General features: G+C 48.3%; 1 protein-coding gene across 2 annotated transcripts in view; it reads left to right on the top strand.

Annotated features, from left to right (window-relative positions):
• Nucleotides 1-25,921, top strand: part of CDYL2 (chromodomain Y like 2) — a 169,724-nt gene that overhangs the window by 132,719 nt on the left and 11,084 nt on the right. For both annotated transcript variants that reach the window (XM_070770359.1, XM_070770360.1), the window contains 3 exons: nt 9,200-9,417; nt 19,663-19,835; nt 25,686-25,896. In XM_070770359.1, coding sequence (XP_070626460.1) covers nt 9,200-9,417; nt 19,663-19,835; nt 25,686-25,896 — 602 coding nt within the window. The remainder of the gene's footprint in view (nt 1-9,199; nt 9,418-19,662; nt 19,836-25,685; nt 25,897-25,921) is intronic.

Genomic DNA, 25,921 nt, shown 5'->3' with positions numbered 1-25,921 from the left:
GTGTCCTGTCTGAACTCCTTCCCTTCTTGCTCTCTGGAGGGAGCTCGGTGCTCTCCAGGGCTGGGATATGCCATGTTCCTGGTGGAGAACATGGACATGGATGCCGAGCCCTGCCCAGAGTGGCTGATGCTGCACACAGTCGTGTCCTGCAGTCTGTCCCTCATCCATCCAGTCCTCTGTGGCTTCCCCTAGACCTTTACCCTCTGTCCTCCCTGAAAACTTACCCCTCACCTGTCCAGGGCAGCTGCTCCCTTACCTTTCACATCCCAGCTTTCTGTTTGCCTTTGTGTATGTTACAAACAGCGATGCATTTCCCGACACACCTCTTCCTGCCGCACAGTGACAACTATGCACTGTTTCTTGACACTTTGAATTATTTCCACTATTTCTCAGTTGACCCGACAGGTTTCCTTCTCCCACTAGCTGAGTTGAGATGCTTTTTTCCCGTCTTTAAGAGTCTGTCCTTAGGGAGGCTTCCTCACATCTGGATTCTGGATTCTTTTCTCCAGTCAGATCATCTCTGTCTTCTAATATATGAGCCTAACCTGCTCACAAATTAATGTGACTGTTAACATAATTTATGTCTTTTCTTCTAATTTATTTTGCATTTTCACTTTGTAACTCTGTCTCTCTGCTCCCTCTCTCATCCCCATCCACGGCCCTTTTTGTACTTTCTAATTGAGCTTATACATTTTATATATTTCCTCTCTGGGCTGATTTGGATGCTAGCCATAGGCTATACTTGTGCTCTTAAATTTTAGCATGCATATTCAACTACACATTTTTTCTAACAGATATGCTGTCCTCCTATTGATGCAGCAAGGAGGACCTTACTTGGTTTTGACTTCTCAAGGAGCCTCATGTTTTTGTTTTGTTCACTCACTCAGTGTTGTTAAACAGCAAAAATTGTTTTTGTTATTTTTGCAGCCAGGAATTACATTTCAGTTCAGTTCAGTTCAGTCACTCAGTCGTGTCTGACTCTTTGCGACCCCATGAATTGCAGCACGTCAGGCCTCCCTGTCCATCACCAACTCCCGGAGTTCACTCAGAGTCACGTCCATCGAGTCAGTAATGCCATCCAGCCATCTCATCCTCTGTCATTCCCTTCTCCTCTTGCCCCCAATCCCTCCCAGCATCAGAGTCTTTTCCAATGAGTCAACTCTTCGCATGAGGTGGCCAAAGTATTGGAGTTTCAGCTTCAGCATCATTCCCTCCAAAGAAATCCCAGGGCTGATCTCCTTCAGAATGGACTGGTTGGATCTCCTTGCAGTCCAAGGGACTCTCAAGAGTCTTCTCCAACACCACAGTTCAAAAGCATCAATTCTTCAGTGCTCAGCCTTCTTCACAGTCCAACTCTCACATCCATACATGACCACAGGAAAAACCATAGCCTTGACTAGATGGACCTTTGTTGGCAAAGTAATGTCTCTGCTTTTCAATATAGAAAACCATCAGCTGTGTTTCTTGTGTCTCTTGTCTTCTTACAAATTAACTTTTTGATTTGCTTAAGTTTCTATTTATAATTATTTTCAAATCTGTGATAAACTCTTTTAGTTTTGGGATATCTAAAAACGCCCATTTAACTGGTCCTTTAAATGTGGTTTTAGCTGGGTATAAAATTCTTGGCTGAGAGTTATTCTCTGTCAGCATTTTGATGGAAGTTCTTTTTTTTCAGGCCTCTGTTACTGCTTTTACTGTCAATCTGATATTCCTTTTTGAGAATGTGTTCTTTTCTCTCCATGCTATATTTTAAGATTTTTTTCTTTCTCTGGGACATTCTGCAGTTTCATTATTATTTGTCTGTTTATCCTATTTCATACTGAGTGCTCTTTCAAAGTAAGAATTTGTCTTTTTTCTTAAGTTCTTAAAAACATTCAACCATTATTTCTTCAAATATTTCTTCCCTAGAGGTAGTCCTTGTATGGAATTTTAATTTGATTCTTATTTTCAGAATATATATATATATATACTATATAATTTTAATTTTCAATGGACATGGGTTTGGGTGAATTCTGGGAGTTGGTGATAGGGAGGCCTGGCGTGCTGCACTTCATGGGGTCACAAAGAGTTGGACATGACTGAGCAACTGAACTGAACATTTTACCATGCTCTCTCTTTGTGTATATATCTGTGTGTATGTACATGTATAGGTAATTATATAGACTCACACATATATACACACTTAGAACTTATGTACAAATGATTATACAGATTATATACAAATTATTTTTCTTTTTCTGAACTCTTTAAGTGTAGATTGCATACATCATGCCTCTTTACCCAGTAATATTTTCTGTGGGTTTTGTTTGTTTTTATTGAAGTGTAGTTAATTTACAATGTTGTATTAGTTTTAGGTGCACAGCAAAGTGATCAGTTATTTATATATACTCCTTCTCCATCCCTTCTACTCTGTTCTCTCTGCCAACCATTGTGGGTAACCAATTTAATCATTTTCTGATTTACCCTTCCTCTGTTTCTTTTTGCAAAATAAGCAGATTTATCTATTTCCCCTTCTTTCTTACACTAAAGGTAAAATACTTTTATACCTTGCCTGTCTTCACTTGAAGACATGCTTTGGAAATCACTCGTTAGTTCCTAGAAGTAGTTTTCATTCTTTTTACAGTTGCATTAGCATCCCATGTGTGCATGCACCGTAGTTTAATCTCCCCAGTCTGTGCTTGGGTGTGTAGATAGTTATGCTGCTGCTGCTAAGTCGCTTCATTCGTGTCCGACTCTGCGACCCCATAGATGGAAGCCCACCAGGCTCCCCCGTCCCTGGGATTCTCCAGGCAAGAACACTGGAGTGGGTTGCCATTTCCTTCTCCAAAGCGTGAAAGTGAAAAGTGAAAGGGAAGTCGCTCAGTCGTGTCCGACTCTTAGCGACCCCATGGACTGCAGCCCACCAGGCTCCTCCGTCCATGGGATTTTCCAGGCAAGAGTACTAGAGTGGGTGCCATTGCCTTCTCTGCACATCTTCTCTAGAAGGGTATATTGTCAAGATTCTAAACTTTTGCCAAGTGAATGGGTAAGAAATGGTTTCTCAGTGTAGTTTTAATGTTCATTTCTTTCATTCTGAATTTTAGTTTGCATTATTCTTTTGAATGAAGTTGAATTCTTATACATAAGAGCGGTTTTATGTAAGATTTGTGGATTATCTGTGCATATCTTCCGTCTGTTTTTCTCCCCCTGGAGGAATTTTGGTCTTTTTGTCCTCAGTGTTTAAATTTTCTTTAGTCTGGGGATCTTTTATCCGTGGCCTGCAATTTTTTTCCTCTTTGTCATTCGCTTTTTAATTAGTTCTTTACCTTACCCCCGTGCTCTTTTCCTTTCTGTCTGCTTTTGTCTGAGAATTTATTTTAAATGACTGTTTCCCTCACATCTATCACTTGGAGCATTCTAAGCATTCCTATTTTAAAGTCCGTGTCATATTGTCTCATAATATTTATTTGATTTGATTTGGAGCTGTTCGTTTCACCAGCGTTGATTTTATCAGCTAGAATCCTAAGCATTAGATATCTTCCTGTTTTGGAATTTTGGCAGACAGGCTCATTTCAAGAGGGAAGTTGGTTTTGTCTTTCTTTGCTTCCTCTCTCTCCCTCTACCCGACCCAGAGGTCCCAATAAAGCCTTGGCTGTGGGCAGCACATGGCTTTGTTGTCGCTGTTCTGTCTTCGTGGAGGACATCACGCCGTCCCCTGGTTTCCACCCCCCATCTCCATCCTCCCACCTCGTGTGGGAGACATGAGTCCTGCTGCCCCCACGTCCCCTTCCTGCCCATCACTCCCAGTGCCAACCCCCACGGCGAGCTTTGTGTTGATGCTCTACCTCTCACACACAGAGATGATTATCTTGTTTGGAGCCCAGCATTGTATCCATCACTTCTGCCTGTCTGGAGCAGAGGGGCTGTGTGAGAGTGAGATTCTGTGGGGCCTTCTTAATGGGAAATACTCCTTTGTACTTGGAAGGAAGGAGCATGAGAAGGCTTGATGGGAGTGGAAGGAAAGAAACCAGCCTGATCATCCTGGGAGGCAGGGATGGCATCTCCCATTCCATGTGTGGAAAGTGGGGGTGCAGAGGGAGTAGTGAATCCCCAGCCTGAGAAGGGGGGTGTGGGCTTTGAAACCTGGTCCATCCCTGGGTTTCACTCTGGCCTCTGCCTCATCAGGTGGTCAGTCCCTGTCCCCCTGGAACACCCCATCTCCCCTGGACCTGTGTCCTGGGCTTGGAGCAGGAGAGCTGGGGCTACACGGACTCACCAACTGATTCCTCAGCTTTGGAGTGACGTGGCATCCTTCAGCTAATGTTTCTGAAAGTGCCTAGAATGAGCCACGCCCTTGTGAATCCCATGTCGGTTCCTTAATTAAATTTACACAGAACAACCCTCAAAAACAGGTACCACTGACTCCAGCTTATATCGAAGGAGATGCCGCTGGAGAGCTCATGGGTTTCCAGCTTCTCCCGATGAGCAGACACAGTGCTGGGATTCCCATGCTGTCTGGCCGCAAAGCCCCGGACTTCCCTGCTTCCTGCATACTCTGTCCCCTATGGTGCCTTCCCCGCCAGCCTCCCCTGTCTCTCTGGAGGCATGGTGCCCCAGAAGGGTAGCAGCTTTGAGAGCAGCTCTGTAGGAGGGCGGAGTGGGGCTCAGAAAGGTGACTTAACGCTACTGTATGTGAGTGAATCCAGGCCCTCACGGAGGCTTCCTGCCTTCCTTGGCCCAGAGATGGCGTGTCCTCCAAGTTAGCATTCATGATGTGAGCCCTGTGTCCTGGTAGATAATAGACATACGGGTCTATTTTCTTACATAGTTTTATGGATTATTTGGTCAGATGGTCCCTTAGGGGCCGCTTCCCCTTATGCTTTAACAGAAAGACCATGGGCTCCTTCACCGAGAACCCCTGTATTCTTTATCACGTCACCCTATCTTTTCCCATTTATCATTATTTTGATGATTAGTCTATTTGTTTTCTTTCTGTCTCCCACCCTCTGGGAGGGCATGAAGCAAGCTCCAGGAGGGCATGGGCCTTATTTCTCTGATTTTTGTTGGACCTCTAACATCTAGTGTGATGGCTGACACAGAGGAGGTGATAACTCATTAGATTCTGAATGAAGAGAAGGAGGGGCAGTTGCCTCTGATCCTGGCTCTGCCATTTAAAACCTTTGTGGCTTCCTGCAAGCGCCTCACTTTTCCTATCTGCAAAATGGACTAAGAAGGGCAGTTTTGTAGGACTGTTGAGCAATTTACAGGCAGCTTACGGAGCTGCTCAGAAAAGGTAACCCTCAGGTCCTCCTCCTTGATGTAAAAGTAAACCAGCACCTTGACTTGGTTGCAGGGCAGGAGAGGTGAAGTCAGACCTCTCCCAGCCCCAGGGAAAACACTGCTGTTCCGGAGCCCTCGGCTTCTGACTTCTCGCGGGTGAGCCGGGTGGCCGCCGCTGAGAGCAGCTCCATGATGCGCTAACCTCTGCCAGCAGGTCCCCAGCACGCATCTGCCGGCTCCAATTAGGAAGGCTTTCTCAGGAGCTGGAGGTTTTGAGCTTGACCCTGAAGAAACAGCTCCCTTTCCACGAGCCTTTTAATTAAATGCTCACGCTTGCTTTCCGGAGTTCATTGAATCGTTTACCTGCATTGTGGTGTTTGACAAAGCCCTGTCGCTTTGGGTAATGGAAAGGGACAAAATGAGGAGGCTTCTCAGAGTCTGTCTGATGACACGGCGGCTGGTGCTTCTGTGCCCTTTTGGGGCTGGGCGCTCATCTCGGTGGGGTAGGAGAGGGCTCCAGAGCAGCCTTTCCTGGTCTCTGCCTTTGGCTTGCTTCTTGCAATTCCAAGGCCCACCCCAACCCCCGTGCTCATTAAGAATCTGAGTCCACCTTGACAGCTGTCCTGAGCCTGGTTCTCACAGTCCAGTCCCTGGGGCAGGGGCAACAGTCTGGGGTGCGCCCAGCTGGCTGGTCGAACCTTCTCCAGGGGATCCAGGTGTCTGCTCAAGTGCAAAAACCACTGGTCTAGGGACTCAAACCCACCTGCATGTCAGAATCACCTGGGGTGTCGTTTTCTTTTTTTTAAAGTTAACTTTATTTTAATATATGTTCTTTAAAGGAAACTTTATTTTCTAAATAGTTTTAGATTTCCAGGAAATTTGGAAAGAAAATACAGAGAGTTCCTGTGTGTTCCCTGTAGTCAGCCTCTCCTGTTTTTATGACATCTTAAACTAGCATGGTCCATGTGTTACAATCAATGAACTGCTAATCCATACAGTATTATCAACTAAAGTCCAGACCTTATCCTACCATCTATCCTACGATCCTATCCAGGATCCCACACCCCTTTTCGTTGTCATGTCGCCTTAGGATCCTCTGCCCTGAGACAATTTCTCCGATTTTCCTGGGTTTTGATGACCTTCACATTCTTGCAGTACAATGATTAGGTATTTTGTAGAATGCCCCTCAACTGGGATTTGTCTGTGTGTTTCTCATGATTAGACTGGGGTTGTAGGGTTTTGAGAGGAGACCCCAGAGGTCCAGTGCCTTCTCCCTCACATTATACCAGGAGTGCAGGCCATGCCATGACTTATCCGTGTCAGTGCTGGTCTTGATCACGGGGCTTTGGCTTCTCCATCTGCCCCAGTCAGGTTTCTCCACTGTTCCTCTTCCCCCACTAAGCCCCTTCCCTCACTTTCTACACCGTTTGGAAGGTATGAAGCACACCCTTAAAGAAGCTATGTTTTACCTCCTTGAGAACAGAGCATCTACCTGAACTATTTGGAATTCTTCTCCATGGAAGATTTGTCTCTTGTTGTTGAGTCACTAAGTCGTGTCCGACTCTTTGCGACCTCCTGGACTACAGCACACCAGGCTTCCCTGTCCTTCACTATCTCCTGGAGTTTGCTCAGATTCATGTCTCTTTTCTCCTGTTTATCCAGTCATTTGATTATATCAGTCTAGACGCATGGATATTTACTTTTTACTTTCAGTTATAACACAGTATGTGCTTTTAATACTTTACTTGCTCAAATTCCTGCATCTTTGGCCATTGAGAGCTCCGTCAGTCGATGCCTGTGTCCTTTGACATGTGTCACCATTGTGAAGGTTGTTACTTGTTTTGGTCTTGGTTTCACTACTCCCTCCCTTTCAGTCTCTGCAAGCTTATCTTGCATGTTTCCTGCCCCAGTCCTGGAATCACCTATTTCTCCAGAGAGCCCCTGTTCCTTTTGTTGAGAATGGTTATCAGAAACCAAGACCTGGACTCCTGGGGTGCCCACTGCTATTGGGATGCCAGACTCTGGGCCTTCTCAGCCGACAGAGCAAGGAAATACATTGTGTATACGAACCTGCGTAGATGCTTATCTAGAAATATTTCTGTATGTAACCATCTGTACCTGTGTTAAGTTCATACTGATGTCTTCAGTGTTCATCCATCAACACATGGATCATTCTAGGTCCCTCCCTTTATTTCTCTATAAACTCCCACTCAAACAGAGAAACCTTGCACTCCCACTTGCTATGTATTTACATAATTGTTCAACTCCAGCATGCATGTAGGATGTCAGAATTCTTAACTCCTAGTTACCTCCACTTACCTCCACGGGCTTCTCAGGTGAAAGTGAAAGTGGCTCAGTTGTGTCCAACTTTTTGCTACTCCATGGACTGTAGTCCACCAGGCTCCTCTGTCCATGGGATTCTTCAGGCTAGAATACTGGAATGGATTGCCATTCCCTTCTCAGGGGATCTTCCCAACTCAGGGGGCAAACCCAGGTCTCCTCCATTGCAGGCAGATTCTTCACCATCTGAGCCACCAGGGAAGCCCAGGTGGGTTATTGGTAAAGAATCTGCCTGTGGTGCAGAAGGTTGTGGGTTCCATCCCTGAGTTAGGAAGATCCCCTGGAGAAGGCAGTGACACCCCAGCCCAGTATTCTTGCCTGGGAAGTCCTGTGGACAGAGGAGCCTGTGGGCTACAGTCCATGGGGTGGCAAAGAGTCAGACATGACCTAGTGACTAAACACCAACAGTTTACCTCTGTAGGAATCAACTTCATCAACTGGACTACAGTGCTTCCATGCAGGTTGTTTTTAGTTTTACAGACTCCACTCCTTCCTAAAATTACTTTGGTCAGGACCTTTCCCCTGTCCTCCTTCAGGGAGGTGGTTTCATATGTGTGTCATACAGTTAGATTCTTTTTATCACATCCTGCGTTCCATCCTTGGGTGGACACGAATCTGAGCAAACTCCGGGAGATAGTGAAGGACAGGGAAGCCTGGCATGCTGCAGTTCACGGGGTCGCAAAGAGTCGGATGCGACTTAACGACCGAACAACAGCAGCAAAGGAGTCTATGCTGTCAAGTTCCGCAGGTTTCGGCTAATGTTCAGTGTCTCATATTCGCCATCATATCTTGCAGAGTAGTTTCACGGCCCTAAAAAAGTCCCCTGCATTTCACCAGTTCTGCCCTCCTCTTACTCCACCTGACCCCCTGGCCACCAACGATCTGTTTACTTTTTCTACACTTTTGCCTTTTCTGAGATGTCATATAATTGGAATCATACAGTATGTGTTGCCTTTTCAGACTGGCTTCTTTCACTTAGTGATGTGCATTAAAGAGTCACTCATGTATTTTTGTGGCTTGACAGTGGACTTCTTTTTATGCCAAATAATATTCTACTGTGTGAATGAATCAGAGCTGAAAATGAAAGTCACTCAGTTGTGTCTGACTTTTTGTGACCCCATATATAGTCCATGGAATTCTCCAGGCCAGAATACTGGCGTGGGTAGCCTTTTCCTCTCCAAGAGATCTTCCCAACCCAGGGATCAAACCTAGGTCTCCTGCATTGCGGGCAGATTCTTTACCAGCTGAACCACAAGGGAAGCTCAGGGGCATATCGGTTGCTTCCAGTTTTTGATTATGAGTAAAGCTGCAGTATTTTTGGTTTGTGGTTTGTTTTATTTAGGGACCGTTCCTGGATCCGTCATTGCTGAAGGGTGGATGTGTGGGAGAGGGAACCAAGGATCTCACGGGGCCCTTCACAGAGAGTGCTATCTGTGCTCTTCCATGTTTGGAGATGTAGCCTTTCACCACCCAGAACAGAGGCTGCCCGCAGGTCCCAGCCACATCCAACCCTTCCCGCGACAATCTGAGTGTTCTCCCGCCGTGCTCCTGTGTGGCTGTTCTGCGGTCAGCTTCTCACTCTGTGTTCTGATTTTGGAAGGCTCTGCTCTGACCAACGGGGGCCTCAACCTACACAGCCCGGTGAAGAGGAAGCTGGAAGCTGAGAAGGACTACGTCTTCGACAAAAGGCTCAGGTACAGCGTCCGCCAGAACGAAAGCAACTGTCGGTTTCGGGACATTGTTGTGCGGAAGGAAGAGGGCTTCACGCACATCCTGCTGTCCAGCCAGACCTCGGACAACAACGCGCTGACCCCCGAGGTGAGAGGGATGGGATGGCGGGTGGGTGCTGGCTCTCTGAGCCCTCCGGAGTCAGTGGAGACCACCCACCCTCAGGCAGACTTGACCTGGGGACCCAATTTGCTGATCTCACTACATCCGTCATCTGTCTGATCTTTATGATCTGTGACTACAGTATCCCATTTTGAAAACGAAGACCCCGGAAAACAGAGAGATTCAATAAGCTGATCATGGTCACAGAATTAGTCAGTATTGGCTCCAGAAACCAAACATCACATCTTGGGCTTCTCCAGCAAAACTGAATGGTAGTCAGCATGTCTAATATAGATGGAATTATATTCGCTCAGCTCACTTACAGTTTTTTTGATTGAGATATAATTCACATACCATAAACTTTATCCTTTTAAAATGTACAGTTCGGTGGTATTTAGTGTATTCACAAAGTTGTGTGGCTGTCAGCATTAATTCCAGAACATTTCCATCACCCCCAGAGGAAACCCTGTGCCTGTTAGCAGTCACCCCCATTTCCTCCCCACGTCCCTGGCAACCACGAATGGTCTTCCTGTCTCTACGGATTTGCCTCTTCTGGGTGTTTCACAGATATAGAATTGTGCAATGCATGGCCTTCCGTGGCTGGCTTATTTTACTCAGCACAGTATTTGAGGGGTTTATCCATGTGGTAGCATGATCAGTGCCTCATCCCTCTCCCATGTATGGGTCGGCCACACTTTGTCTATTAGTTCTCCAGTTGAGGGACATTTGGGTTGGCTCTACTTTTGGTGCAGACTTCCCTAGTGGCTCAAAGAATCTGCCTGCAATGGAGGAGACCTGGGTTCAATCCCTGGGTCGGGAAGATCCTCTGGAGCAGGAAATGGCAACCCACTCCAGTATTCTTGGCTGGAGAATCCCATGGAAAGAGGAGCCTGGGGGGCTACACCCCACAGGGTCGCAAAGAGTTGGACACGACTGATCGACTAACACTTTCACTTTCCACTTTTGACCATCTTGCATAATATTGCTATGAACACTTGTGTATATGTTTTTGTGTGAACATAAGGTTTTCTTGGTTATATTCCTAATTATGGAATTGCTGGGTCATAAAGAGCCAACTCATTGGAATAGACCCTCTTACTGGCAAAGATTGAAGGCAGGAGGAGAAGGGGATGGCAGAGGATGAGATGGTTGGGTGGCATCACCAACTCAATGGACATGAGTTTGAGGAAATTCTGGGAGACAGTGAAGGACAGGGGAGCCTGGTGTGCTGCAGGCCATGGGGTCCCAAAGAGTCGACTGAGCTACAGTAACAATGGTAACTGCATAGTTGAACTACCAAACTATTTACCCCAGTGGCTGGGCCACTTTACATCCCCAACAGCGGTGTATGACGGTCGCCATTCTTCTGCTTCCTCGCCAGCACTTGTTATTGTCTGTCTTTTTTTATTACAGCTGTTTTGGTGGGCGTGAGGTGCTATCTCATTTTGGTTCTGGTTTGCATTTTCCTAATGATGGATGATGTTGGGCATCTCCTCTGGTGGCTGTTGGCCATTTGTCTGTCTTCTTCAGAGAGATGTCTGTCCAAATCCTTTGCCAATTTTTAAAATTGGGAATTTTTTAGAGTTGAGTTTTAAGCATTCTCTGTGTGTTCTGAATATCACACCCTTGTCAGAGCTATGATTTGAAAATCCTGCCATTCTGAGTTGTCTTTTTCCTTTCTAGATAACATTCTTTGACATTCGATTCAAAAGTTTTTGACGTCCAGTTTATCTTTTTTCTCTCTGACTTTCTTTTTTCTTTTTGACTGTGGCTCACGGCAGCTTGCGGGATCCTAGTTCCCCAAGCAGGGATTGAGCCCAAGGCCCCATCAGCGAGAGTACCAAGCCCTCACCCCTGGACCGCCAGGGGATTCCGTCTCTATTACTTTTTAAAATGCTAATTCTACTTATGTCTAGATGAGCAGAACCGTGAAGCAGTGAATACATAATGCATTTACATAGACAACACCATTCAAAAGAGGGGGTGCTTAGCAGATGGCAGGGAAGAGATTGTTGATAGTGCCCGTGTGAGAAGACTCGCATCCGAGCCGTCTTCTCCTGCTGGACCAACCCGGGAGGGCACAGAGTGATGAGTGACCATCTGCACACCGTGTCCTACTTGCCCCTCTTCATCCCGCCTTCTGGTGTAGGGTTATTACAATTCACGTCTTCCAGGTGAGACAGCGTATGCCTAGAGAATGGAATAGGGCTGGGCTCCCATGGCTTCAGAGAGGGTGGCCCTCAGCCCAGCGCCTGGGCATCGCAGGCAGTTCAGTGCAGACCCCCGTTCCCATGGTACCCTGCACTCTGGTGTCCACAGCAGCAATGCAGACCTGGAGGGTGAACCACGGGATGGGTTTGGGGTGGGGGGGGACACAGTCAGGGAGCGGCTGTGTCACTGGTGACCCACCCAGACAGGAGGTGCAGATGGTCTGGCACTGCCCGGCGTGTCCAGTGCAATTCAGGGGGGGCCCGGAAGTGGGTGGAATGGGAAGTGCTGTGTCCTTGAACTTATTATTATCACACATTCCCTATATGCTCTGGATCCCGGATCCTTGTCAGAGCTATCATTTGAAAATACTGCCGTTTTGTGGGTTGTCTTATTCTTTTCTAGATAGCACTCTTTGATATTCAATTCAAAATTCTTTGAAATCCAATTTATCTTTTTTTCTCTATTACATTTTCCCCCTTGTCACTATGATTTACATAGACTGTGGTTCTTTTTGGGGACTGTGGGGGTAACAGGCAGGAATGTTTGTCAGCCTGTGAGGGAAGAGAGTGGCCAGGGCTGTGGAGGTGGGGGGCTGCTGGTGACTCATCACCCCTCTTCTAAGCACGGGTGTTTGGGGTCGCTCCCTCCTCCGCCTTCAGTGGAACCACCTCTAGGTTCTCTGCTGTGTAGACCTCTGCAGAGATCTCAGAGTCCAGGGCCTGTGGTTTACCCCAAAGGCCGCCATTCACATGTTGATACACCTGGAAACGTTGTTATTTTAAGCTCCTCACAAAACATTCCCAAGAGACCAATTCTTCTCAGATTTTTTCTACTTCACTACTTTTAAAAAGCATGCTTGAAAAAGGCACGGTATTTTCCTTTGATAAACCGAATAGATGTGGAGCCTCCCAGTTCATCCTCTCTCTTCGCAGCAGCTCTGTGTATTAACTGTTGCCTTCTCATCACAGAAGTGTGTGGCATCTGACTAGTTTCAGGCGCCCGGGTTCTCACCTCCTGAGACTCGGGTTTGGTTGATTAGCAAGGTTTACTCCTAATTGGTGTCTGTCAGTAACAGAACAGGAGGAAGATGGAAAAACAATTATTGATCTGGTGTTTTCAGCTCTCCCAGCAACCAGAGTGGATTGATGCCGTGGATGAATTGGCTAACTGGGTGGAGCAGCCGTGGAAGTATGTGACATGGTGATAGTGAAGGAATACCGGTCCCCAGGCAGCGCTCGTGCTGAAGAACCCACCTGCCAGTGTAGGAAACGGAAGATCCACGTGTTCGATTCCTGGGTTGGGAAGATGCCCTGGAGGAGGGCATAGCAATCCCCTCCAGCATTCTTACCTGGAGAATCCCATGGTTAAGAGGAGCCTGGTGAGCTATGGTCCATGGGGTCACAGCGAGTCAGACACAGCTGAGCGACTTAGCACGCACAGAGTTAGCAGAGGAGCCCTGCCCCTCCCGGCAGAACCGGGATCAGATCCCGCCTCCAACACTTTTCCTTTTCTGCTACCTTGGGATTACTTTGCCTCTCTGAGTGTTCTCATTTATAGGAATCCTACAGTGTATTCCCTGTGGGATTAGAGATAATGTCTGCAAAAGAGGCTCTCAGAGTCCCTGACACCTAGGAAGCATTCAGTGAATGTTCCTATTGTTGTTAAGATGAAACAGAGGTGTGACAGTGGCCGCCGGCAGCCCCAGCCCTGCTCCTTCAGGGAGGGACTGGAAAGAGGCCGCTCTCAGGGTCACAGCTGGACTCTTTTCCTGGCTGTGTACGTGGTGTTGGCGGGATTGGCCCCATGGGCGGAAATCCATACGTTACTGGGTGTGTTAACTGGATTCTGAGGCTAGCATGCGTGTTGTCATATTTCTCCTTGTCTGGAATACAGCAAAGAGCCAGGAAAATAATGGAAATGCCCCTGCAGGAAAGAGTCGGCAAAATAGACGGTCCAAAGTCTTGGGGATTAAAAACTCATCCACTTTCTCTTCAGGAGAGGACCTCAGGCCCTCACTGTGTTTCTGGGGTTTTCTTTGTAGCCCCCAGCCTCAGTCCACAGACCACCACCTTCCACGGGGGCCCCCAGACCCGCTGGAGGCATCTTCACACCCTCTGGGGTGTATCTGCCGTGTCCACGCCATCCTCAAGCCAGTCACGTTTCTTTCTATTTCCATCATAACTCTGAGAGGCCACACTGCTGGCTGTTTTGTCTGCACGATTGTTATCAATCATAACCTACCAACAGGTCTGCCCACTTCCGTGTTTCCTGCCCTGTTGTCTGTTCCTCAGAAGGCAGAGTGATCTGCTGGAAATGCAAATATGATCAAGTCACTCCTCATACACACACACACACACACACACACACTTACTTCAGACACATCAGTGGCTCCTCCAGCCTTACCTGAAGACTCGCTTGGGGAAGCTGCACTTCCATGCTCCTTCTAGTGACTGTTGGAAGGTCCTAGGTCCCTGCTGGCCACAGGCATCCGTTTCTTGCCATTGGCTTCCCACCATGGACTATGGCATAGCATCTCCATAGGACTGCTCATGGTGTGGCAGCTTGCTTCCCCCAGACTGAGAGCTCTAAGGAAGAGAGAGAACGAAAGAGGACAACTCAGGGGATTTCCTGACTTAGGGACTTGATGCTTTCACTACCAGGGCCCAGGTTCAATCCCTGGTTGGGGAACTGAGATACTGAAAGCCTTGGATTGTGGCCAGGAAAAGCTGAGACAAGTTTAGTCATCCTGTATCTTAATCACCTCTTGAAAGGAACATCCCATGACTTCACCATATTCTCTTAGAAGTGAGTCACTAGGGACTTCACGCAGGTGTGAATACCAGCTACCTGGAGGCCGCCTGTCCCAGGGATTTAAGCTAGGAGAGGGCAGGATAAAGTAAGGACACACACATTCTGCCAGGGAGCTGGTAGAAGTGTCACGGGAGGGGATTAAAGCACTTGGGGTGTCAGGAGAAGGAGGAGGTGGCATTTCGTGGGGAATATTTGAGAAGGCCTTCACGAGGGTGGTCTCAGTGCATATGGGCCCTGGGTGACTGGATTCAGCAAGTAGAGATGAAGGAGAGAGAGGGACCCTGGTCTGCTCCCATTTAATACCATTTTTAATGGATTTGGTTATCTGGTTCCAGCCCCTGGCAGCTCAGAAGGTAGAAGCTGCAGAGGAGGGGTGTGTTTTTTCCAGCAGACACTCACGCAGGAGCAGGCGGTGGCCACCAAGTGCAGAGCAGGGCAGTGGGCGTCAAGAAGGGACCCAGGGTTTCCACACGCACGGTGGTCCGGCACTGTTTGTTAGCAGAGGTGCGCCCGGGAGCCTCTGAGGGGACTAGCATGTGACGTGGAGAGGCAGTGACGCGTGTGCAGCATGCTCTGTTTTAGAAGACAGAGGAGTGTGTAAGAATTTTAGAACGACGGTTCAGTTACATTATATGACTGGTGGGGGTCCTTCAAGAAGCGGGAACCTCAGCCTTCCATCCAAGTTGGATTATCAACACGAGAAAGGCCAAGGAAAAGTACACTAACTAGATACACACATTTTCATTTTTATTTATTTTTTTGGCCACACCTCTGGAGAAGGCAATGGCACCCCACTCCAGTACTCTTGCCTGGAAAATCCCATGGACGGAGGAGCCTGGTAGGCTGCAGTCCATGGGGCCGCTACGTTGGACACGACTGAGCGACTTCACTTTCGCTTTTTACTTTCATGCATTGGAGAAGGAAATGGCAACCCACTCCAGTGGTCTTGCCTGGAGAATCCCAGGGATGGGGGAGCCTGGTGGCTGCCGTCTATGGGGTCGCACAGAGTCGGACACGACTGAGGTGACTTAGCAGCAGCAGCAAGACAGGTGGGAGCTTAGTTTCCCTGGGATCAAACCCACACCCCCTGCATTGAAAGTGCAGAGTCTTAACGACTAGACCACCAGGGAAGTCCCCAGGATATATACACTTTAAAAATTAAAAACTGAGTTTGTTCTTTCGTCGCATGAACAAAACACGAACCTGCTTTCCATCTAACTCATAGAGGAGGTGGCCGTTTTGTTCGACTTTATTCTACTAGTTGACCAGCGCGCAGGCCCTCAGGTGGGGAGTCACGTGAAGAATTACAACTCACGTCCCCAGGGCAGGGTTTTCCTTTCTTTGCCTCTCGGAGAAGCAGAGCTCATGTATAGGTGAGAGCCTGCCTATTTCTGGAGGCAGATGGATTAAAGGACCCACACGATAGTGACCTGTTAGCTTTTCTGATGTTTTAAATGAATATGTATGGCTTATCCCCGTTAGAATGGAAAGCACTTCTCGCGTCCTTCTCATGGAGTTCAAGCCCCAAGGGTTGTGATTCAGACTGACGTCTTGGCATGTGTTTTTTTTCCCCCACAAAGACTCACCCATTTGTTTAAGTCATCCTACAGTGTGCAGTAGTGGGCAGAGAAGGGAGGTGAGATTTGTATCCCGGTTCTGCCTCTTGCTGGTGACCTTGAACCCCTGACTTTGTTTTTCTGAGTCTCCCTTGCTTCATCTGCAAGACTGGGATAGCATACCCTCCATCACTGAAGTTTTGTTTCAGGTAAAATATTATGTGGAAATTCATGGATGCAATCCTGGCACCTCTATGCTTAATAAAAGGGCATGGTCACTTAAAGTACAATCTATAAAACAGTGGTCTCGTAAAGTGTCCCCACGGTACTCTACGATTCTGCCTTTTGAATATTTAGTAACAATCATTCAAAAGCCTGTTCCTTTACTGTCTCCTCTATTGGACTCTCAGCTCCACTCAGGCAAGTACATGCCTTGTTTTTTCTTTTCATGCACTTTCTGCACTTACTTTTCCTGCTTCCCTAAGTTCTGTTGGATTGAGTGAGCTTTTTTAAATTTTACACCCTCCGCCATCCATTCTTTGTAACTCATGTACTTTTGAGATGTTTTCCTTAAGCTGTGTCCACATGAAAGGGAAAAAGTTAAAGTGTTAGTTGGTCAGTGATATCTGACTCTTTGTGACCCCGCCAGGCTACTTTATCCATGGAATTCTCCAGGCAAGAATCCTAGAGTGGGTAGCCATTCCCTTCTCCAGGAGATCTTCCCGACCCAGGGATTGAACCCAGGTCTCTTATATTGCAGTCAGATTCTTTACTATCTGAGCTATCGGGGAAGCCCATTATGTACATACACATAGTGATGCCTAATGTGACAGTTTCAGCAATACGTGAACCATGAACTTCCAGATGTTCAAGCTGGTTTTAGAAAAGGCAGAGGAACCAGATCAGATTGCCAACATCCGCTGGATCATCGAGAAAGCAAGAGAGTTCCAGAAAAACATCTGTTTCTGCTTTATTGAATGCCAAAGCCTTTGACTGTGTGGATCACAATAAACTGTGGAAAATTCTCAAAGAGATGGGAATACCAGATCACCTGACCTGCCTCTTGAGAAACCTGTATGCAGGTCAGGAAGCAACAGTTAAAACTGGACATGGAACAACAGACTGGTTCCAAATAGGAAAAGGAGTACGTCAAGGCTGTATATTGTCACCCTGCTTATTTAACTTATATGCAGAGTACATCATGAGAAATGCAGGGCTGGAAGAAACACAAGCTGGAATCAAGATTGCTGGGAGAAATATCAATAACCTCAGATATGCAGATGACATCACCCTTATGGCAGAAAGTGAAGAGGAACTAAAAAGCCTCTTGATGAAAGTGAAAGAGGAGAGTGAAAAAGTTGGCTTAAAGCTCAACATTCAGAAAACCAAGATCATGGCATCTGGTCCCATCCCTTCATGGGAAATAGATGGGGAAACAGTGGAAAGTGTCAGACTTTATTTTTCTGGGCTCCCAAATCACTGCAGATGGTGACTGCAGCCATGAAATTAAAAGACGCTTACTCCTTGGAAGAAAAGTTATGACCAACCTAGATAGCATATTCAAAAGCAGAGACATTACTTTGCCAACAAAGGTCTGTCTAGTCAAGGCTATGGTTTTTCCAGTGGTCATGTGTGGATGTGAGAGTTGGACTGTGAAGAAAGCTGAGCGCCGAAGAATTGATGCTTTTGAACTGTGGTGTTGGAGAAGACTCTTGAGAGTCCCTTGGACTGCCAGGAGATCCAACCAGTCCATTCTGAAGGAGATCAGCGCTGGGATTTCTTTGGAAGGAATGATGCTAAAGCTGAAACTCCAGTACTTTGGCCACCTCATGCGAAGAGTTGACTCATTGGAAAAGACTCTGATGCTGGGAGGGATTGGAGGCAGGAGGAGAAGGGGACGACAGAGGATGAGATGGCTGGATGGCCTCACTGACTCGATGGATGTGAGTCTGGGTGAACTCCAGGAGTTGGTGATGGACAGGGAGGCCTGGCGTGCTGCAGTTCATGGGGTTGCAGAGAATCGGACATGACTGAGCGACTGAACTGAACTGAACTGAATGTGACAGTGGCCTCTGCACCATCTCCAGACACAGCCTCACATGCCCCAACTCTGGCCTCTCACCCGTGCAAACTCCAGCCTTCAGTCAGCCTCTATAAGTTTGATGATGATTTCATAGTCAATTCTTACATTGATTTACTGACACATTTTCTCCTTTCTTTGCTGGCTGCTTTTCTTTGCAAGTCAGTTTTTTCTTTGTGAATATAGTTTTCTTTTTCTTGAAGTGCATCCTTTTTTAGTTCTTCCAGTGAGGGCCTAAGGGTAGTAAGCATTCTTTTACTGAAAATTCTTAATCTTTTTTTTTTTTTTTAACCTTTTTAGTTTATATTGGAGCATAGCCGATTAACAATGTTGGGATAGTTTCAGGTGAACGGTGAAGGTACTCAGCCATACATATACACGCATCCATTATCCCCCAGACTCCCCTCCCATCCAGGCTCCCACATAACATTGAGCAGAGTCCCCTGTGGTATACAGTAGGTCCTTGTTGGTTATCCATTTTAAATACAGCAGTGCGTGCATGTCCATCCCAAACTCCCTAACCATCCCTTCTCCCCATCCTTCCCTCCTTGAAAATGCCTGATCTTTACCCTTGCCTCTGAATGATGGTTTAGCTGGATATAGAATTTGTGTTTAATGGTTATTTTCCTTGGCACCTGGAAAATGTTACAGGTCAGTCTGGTGCCAAAGCCCACTTCCCACTTGACCTCTGAGCCGTGTGAGCATCTTAGTGGAATTAAGGATAAACAAGATAGCATTGTTATTACTGGATATATGGAACTGCTCAATTCAACACATATTAAACTGGAGAAGAGAACTGTGACGGACAGGATTGCATCTTGGGACCAAAAGATGCAACCTGATCCTAGGTAGCAACGTTTATATAAATGAGTGTGGGTTTTTGGTGTATGCTATGGTATTAGCACTTTGTATCCTCAGCAGCATTGATATGTATTTTTTTGAAATCTGAATTTGAAAGTCGCTCAGTCGTGTCTGACTCTTTGTGACCCCATGGACTATACAGTCCAGGCCAGAATACTGGAGTGGGTAACCTTTCCCTTTTCCAGGGGATCTTCCCAACCCAGGGATCAAACCCAGGTCTCCCACATTGCAGGCGGATTCTTTGCCAGTTGAGCCACAAGAGAAGCCCAACATATATCAATGACTGCTGCTATGAAAACAAAAAGGATAAGCAGGAGCATAGTTAAACTGGGACTTCTGGCGACAGCTGACATACCTTGCCTGAGCTGTGCACAAGAATATTTCCCCACACCTTGGAAAGGGCCAAATAAGCAATGCTGGCGGAGGACGTGCTGAGATTTAGCAGGCTTAGACAGCTTCACACCCGGCTTCCGAGCCTGCGGCCACTGACCCCACTGGCACCTCCTTGGCGCTCTGTGCTGCTTCGGAGATGGTACAGGGAGTTGGGTTTGGGTTTCTTTCTTTGGTCTGGGTGTGGCGTGTATGCAGGGGAGGCTCCCTGCACGGGAAGAGCAGATTCACTCTCCTCTACGCCCAGGGCTCTGCACAGGCCTGGAGGTGCTCTGCTTTTAGAGGGACCACTCACCATTCCCACAAATCCATCTCTGCCCTCAGATCATGAAGGAAGTGCGGCGTGCGCTCTGCAATGCAGCCACAGATGACAGCAAACTGCTGCTCCTCAGCGCTGTGGGCAGCGTGTTCTGCAGTGGCCTGGATTACTCCTACCTGATTGGCAGGTTGTCCAGCGACCGGAGGAAGGAGAGCACCCGGATCGCGGAGGCCATCAGGTGAGCCTTGCTGGAGTTCAGACACGTGGGGGGATATGCCTAGGTTTAGCACGTGAAAATACAGGCTGCTTAGTTAAATTTGAATTTCCAACAAGGAAACATTTTTAAAAGCATAAGTATATCCCATCCTATGCAGCACTTGGGATACACTTATACTAAAAATTTTTTCAGTTGCTCAGTCGTGTCCAACTCTTTGCAACCCCATGGACTACAGCACGCCAGGCTCCTCTGTCCTCTATCTCCTGGAGTTTGCTCAAGCTCATGTCCACGGAGTCAGTGATGCCTTCCAACCATCTCATCCTCTGCCACCCTCTTATCCTTTTGTCTTCAATCTTTCCCAGCATCAGCGTCTTTTCCACGAGTCAGCTCTTCACATCGGGTGGCCAAAGTATTGGAGCTTCAGCTTCATCATCAATCCTTCCAATGAATATTCAGAACTGATTTCCTTTAGGATTGACTGGCTTGATCTCCTAGCAGTACAAAGGGTCTCTCAAGAGTCTTCTCCAGCACCACAATTCAAAAGCATCAGTTCTTGGTGCTCAGCCTTCTTTATGGTCCAATTCTCATATCTGTATGTGACTATTGGAAAATTGTTTTATGTTTATCTGAAATTCAGAGTTCAATTGGACATCCGATATTTTCCTGCTAAAATTAGAGATGCTTTTACACTGTAGGTTATAATCCACTTTATTTTTTTTTATCATAAAGAGATTTTATTTCCTCATGTTAAACCCAGCCTCTGGTAATGCCCAAGTATTATACACACTAATCCCACCCTCTGCCTGATGGTGAAATCTTTGCTTTTCTGGGCGTCCCAGCCTCATGGAGCTGACAAGCCTCAGCCATGAGGAGGAGGAGGGATGTGCAGCTCTGTATATGCAGACCCTTGGGTGGGGAGCATTTCCCCCTCTTGCATTATCTTTGGGGCAAAAGCTGGGATCCTGGGGAGGACATCCACTCCCATAGATCAGTATCTCTTTTGGGAAAGCAAAGGGTGGTTACAACCTCATTCTTTACAGATTTGTCAGAAGCAAGTGAGTGTGACTTCCAGCACGGCTGTCACTGGTCCTGCACCCTGGGAGGGGCACACACCCGCTGCTCCACCGTATGTGGACTAAGTGCTCCTTCTCCAGGGACCAGGAGGCACCACCGAACCATGACTTGTCTGGGACCACACTCCCCCGGACCACTGGTTCTCAGCCCGGGAGCTTTTCCAAAACCCAGCAGCTCGGCAGCATCTCCAGGAGCTTTGGGCTTAATGAGTGAGGGGAGCGCTGGGGGAGCATGCCTTGGGTTTCAAAATTTCTTTGGTGATTCTAATATGAAAGCAAGATCAGGAACCCCTGCCGCGTGCCAACCAAGAGGCTTCTCCACATTGACAGTGCACCAGAAATCGGGAAGATCCCCTGGACGAGGGCATGGCAACCCTCTCCATTATTCTTGCCTGGAGAATCCCATGGATAGAGGAGCCTGGCGGCTTATAAGTCCATGAGGTCACAAAGAGTCAGACATGACTGAAAGTGACTTAACACACATGTCCCAGAAGTTTTAGAACCACAGTGTTGTAGAGAAGCATTTCCCGGAAAACTTGCTGCAGCTTTCCAGAGAAGCATCGTGAATGAGGGACCCTGCTGATAAATGAGGTCTGTCCCCTCGTCTGTGGATTTTCCAGGCATGTTAAGAAATTTACAGTCTGAGAGGTCTCTTGTGAAAGAACTTCGTTCAGAGTCTAGCAAGGCCGATACGTATTTTGGCCACAGAACCTTGTAAGCTGCTGGCGTCCCTTGCAGTTCTTAAGCACGATCTCAGCTGGGCTGAGCCCAGGATCTGGGCCAGACACGCGGCCGTGGCACCCCCGCCGTGGTCCCTCCCCATCCTGATAGTTTCCTAAAGAAAACACGCCTGCACCTGGCCCGGGAAGCTGCCTGCCCTCTGCAGATGTTTGCTGAATGAACTAGCAGATGTGGGAAGAGCTCGGATGACTCATTCCGCAGAAGCCTCTATCCAGGACCCAAAAAAAGCTATGTGCTCTATCCAGGCCAGCCTCACCTGAACCCCTCACGGGAGACCATGGCCTGCTGGCTGGATGCTGGGACAAGAAGGAGTGAGATTACCTGTGTGCAGTACTTGGTCCATTCCTGGCCCATAATGAGTACTTAGGACTGGTGTAAAGAATGATTTTCACTGTTCTTCCCGTTACTTCCAGCCATGAGGTCTAGCTAAAAGCCTGGATCTGACGATGGAACGGGCTTCTAGTGGGGGGCCCAGGGTGGCTGTCACTGTGTGTGTGCCTGGTGCCCACATGCCCCATCTCAGCCGACTTGGCTCCGAATGTTGGCAGTCGGGGGCTGCACCCCACAGCTCCTGTTAAAGGGAACGGGCAGCAGGGTCACAGTTGCCAAGTGCTCCGGGTGGACTTTGGACACTCCTGATGCAGGATTTTGCTCCGAGTCTCCTGTGGGCCAGGAGAGGAGCTCACGGACCACTGGGAACAGCATGAAAGCTGTGTCTGCCCTCCCCGGCCGATGTGCTGACCGTGATGACAGAGACCCACGTGCCAGGCACTGAGCTGGTACTGGGTGGACCCTCACATTGAAGCCTCTGCTCTCATCTCAGGACATACCACTGGCTTTCCCGTTTTAAGAGAAGCCAAATAAGGTTCCAGAGACTAGGTGACTTGCCCCAGGTCTCCCCACTCGTTAGCGGCAGTGTTGAAGCTGGAGGCCAAGTCCTCTAGCCCCCAAAGTTCCTGATCCTCCTGCCACGTCAGCCCAGCCTGCAGCTCCCGGCACAGGCTCAGGTTGAGTGGAGGCAGCGATGAGGGCTGGCGTGAGCCCGAGGGGCTCTGACATGGGGGGAGACGCCAGCCATCTTCCCAGCGCTGCCCTGCCATCCAGGCCAGGATCAGATATCTGAGCGGCAGCATCTGTAATGCAATATCCTGTTTGCTGTCTGGCTTGCACGTCCAGCGGGCCCTTGTGATTGAGATCTCCTACTCGAGGTGAGAGGAAAAGGAAGGGGAGTGTGGTCTGCTCACCGCGTTTTTATATCAAGGAAATGAATTTGCAAGTCTGCTGGATTGAATGGAGAAGGGAATGGCAACCCACTTCAGAATTCTTGCCTGAAAAGTCCCATGGACAGAGGAGCCTGGCAGACTATAGTCCATGGGATTGCAAAGAGTCGGACACAACCGAAGCAACAGCACTCGGCACGCTGGACTGAAATGGAAGGGTGGGTTGAAGGGTCAGAGGGTCGGAGCTGAGCGTGCTTGGGCCCCTCTGCCCTCCTCGGGGGTCCTTGGTGCCTATGTACAGAGCTCAGGTTGGAAACAACAGCATGAAAGTTTCTGGGGTCTGGAAGAGGAAGCTCCTGGAGAGTCAGGAGTGCCCAAGTGACTTTCTGGAAGGACTGTCGTGTGGATGGTGAAGCAGAGGGAATAGGAGTATCAGAGGGGCCACAGCAGGGGGGGCGTCCTGATAAGGGTGTGCCCCCTTTACTGAGAGTGTGCAACAGAGGCTGTGATGCATCCTCAGGAGGTGATTCTATGCCAAGTGGAAGATTTGGTTCCCTGCCTCTCTCTTAACGTCCTTCCCAATTGTGAGATCCAAGGTCCTGGAGTTGTACCAGGGGGTTTAGGAATGGGACATCTGCTGAAAATCCCAAACCCAAACCCCGTGGTTCCAAGGACCCTGCAAAGAAGCCCCACGTCCCCCTGCAGATTCCAAATTGCATTTGGCAAAAACCTCCTGTTAAAACCAGTGACTGGGGCCATGAAGTTAGGAAGTCAAGCTAGGAAACAGGCCACTGGAAAACCAGGACTCAGAAGGCATAGGGCCACATCTCCCTCTGTGCAGCACTGTACTCTGGGGTCAGCTGCACTGGGACAACAGTGGCTGAGGTGCGTCACAAAGAGTCTACGCACAGAGTCGTACAGAAGTCAGGAAATCCAACGGCTCAAGCCTGGGTGCATACTTTTGTGACAGCACGTAGGTCCCAAGATAACCCCCATGTCAGGAGCCATGATGTTAAGCCATCTTCTCACAGTTCAGTCCAATCCCGGCGTATCACTGTGATACCCAGATCTTTTGAGATGAATTTGGGGGAGTAGTATCAATTGAGAAGAGATAAATCAGCTTGATGTTTGTATAAGTTAAGTATTTGCTGCTGTAACAAATGAACCCCCAACATACATAATGGCTCAGCTGTGAAAGAAATTTACTTCTTGCGTATGTAATCTCAGAGTAGATATTACCAATCAACCCATGGCTGTCCCCCAAGGGCTGAGTCAGGAACCCAAACACCTGCCATTTTGTGATTCAACAAATGTGTTCCAAGATTGCTGAGCTTGTTAAGCTGAGAGGGCTGGGAGGGCTGTGTGGTGGGAGATTTTCTTGTACCAGGCCCAGAAGTGTGTATCTGGTTTCTACTCATGTCCCATCGGCCGGCACCTGGTTACTTGGGCATAGCCAGTTGCCAGGGAGACTGAGAACCATGTTCCAACAGTAACCCTAGGAAGAAGAGGGAAGGGAAAGCAGGTCTGATGACCAGCCAGTGCCTCCCTACTGCACATCTACCATCCTTGCTCTCTTTCTGGGAGCTGATTTACCAAGTGTTCATCCCGATGTGCTTGGAGACCAAGCACTGCATGAGGCAGACCTGTGAGTTTCCTTAAGGAACTGGAAGAGGAGGAGAGTTCAAGCAAGCAGCAAATAATTGGGATAATTGCAAATCCCGATCACGGAGTGTTCCAAGAACTCTCAGAGGGCCGAGGCAGCCCCTGCACAGTGAGCAGAGATGAGAGAGACAGGAGATGAGTCTGGAGAGGGAAGCGGAGGCAGACCAAGGTCACAGTTTGGAGTCTGGATTTTATTCTTGCGAGTTCCTGTTAGTTTCCAGTCTTCCGCCTGAAAATAATGAGGGATGCAGGCTTTACTAGACATCCTGGGTTTTTCCTCCATGTCCGATAACATTAATGTTTTATGGACCTTATAAAGCAGCTAGGGGAAAGGTGAAGAGTGTCCTAAGGCAGAGGACCGGAGGTTGTTGTAGGTGTCCCTATTTAATATTCAAGATGCATGTTGTAAGCTTGCTCGGTGCAGGACAGGGAGGCGACATTGCCTGATCCGAAGCCACGGAGCCAGATGCCTCATGCCCCCAGGGGAGCCCAGCATCTTTCCCCAGTTTTGGCCAAAGCCACCCAAACATACAGACCTTCATCAACATTCTAGAACCACACTCAGTGAGTCTGGTATGCCTGTAGGTAATTCAAAATCAGACAGTCCTGAGACTGAAAGAACTCTTTAGAGGTCATCAGTCCCCACCTGTGCCCATGGTCTAAAGCTCACTCAGGGTGATCATCGGGCCAAACTTGGGGTACCTCCAGTACCAAGGGGTTCATGCCACCAAAGGCGCCCACTCCACCCTCAACACTACCCTTAGAACATTCCTTCTCTCCTTGAGTTCAAATACCCCTCCTTATAAAACCCTCCTTTAGGTCCGTTCTGAACGTTAACATTCAGGGTGTCCTCCTTAAGGGTATTTGCTCTTCATTACTATCTTGGAGGTGGGAGGGCAGGGTAGCCAGGTGCAGTGCTGGGACCATGGGTTGACCTGGGGTCTTCTGGGCAAACTGTGGTCACTCCATGAGTTTTCCCCTGAAAATCTGATGCCAAGCACTGTGCCATTTCTGTGCCTGTGGCTCCGGGGCTCGCCATCTGGGAGGTCCCCTGATGACCCGTGGGTGCTTTCCAGCACCTGGGAAGGCTTATTCCCACCTCGACAGAATCAAGCTTGTCTGTGGGTCTTGGCAAATCCACTCACCTGCTAAAGAGGGTCCTGTCTTTTCCCCAGGGACTTTGTGAAGGCCTTTATCCAGTTCAAGAAGCCCATCGTGGTGGCGATCAATGGGCCTGCTCTGGGCCTGGGTGCCTCCATCCTGCCCCTCTGTGACATCGTGTGGGCCAGCGAGAAGGCCTGGTTCCAGACCCCGTACGCCACCATCCGCCTCACGCCCGCCGGCTGCTCCTCCTACACCTTCCCCCAGATCCTAGGCGTCGCCCTGGTAAGCCTCCTCGTCTCTGCAGCAC

Source organism: Bos indicus, chromosome 18 (assembly GCF_029378745.1).
Source record: "Bos indicus isolate NIAB-ARS_2022 breed Sahiwal x Tharparkar chromosome 18, NIAB-ARS_B.indTharparkar_mat_pri_1.0, whole genome shotgun sequence".
In the NCBI taxonomy this organism is placed as follows: Eukaryota; Metazoa; Chordata; class Mammalia; order Artiodactyla; family Bovidae; genus Bos; species Bos indicus.
The sequence above is the reverse complement of the archived record's forward strand: the minus strand, read 5'-3'. Positions and strand labels throughout refer to the sequence as shown.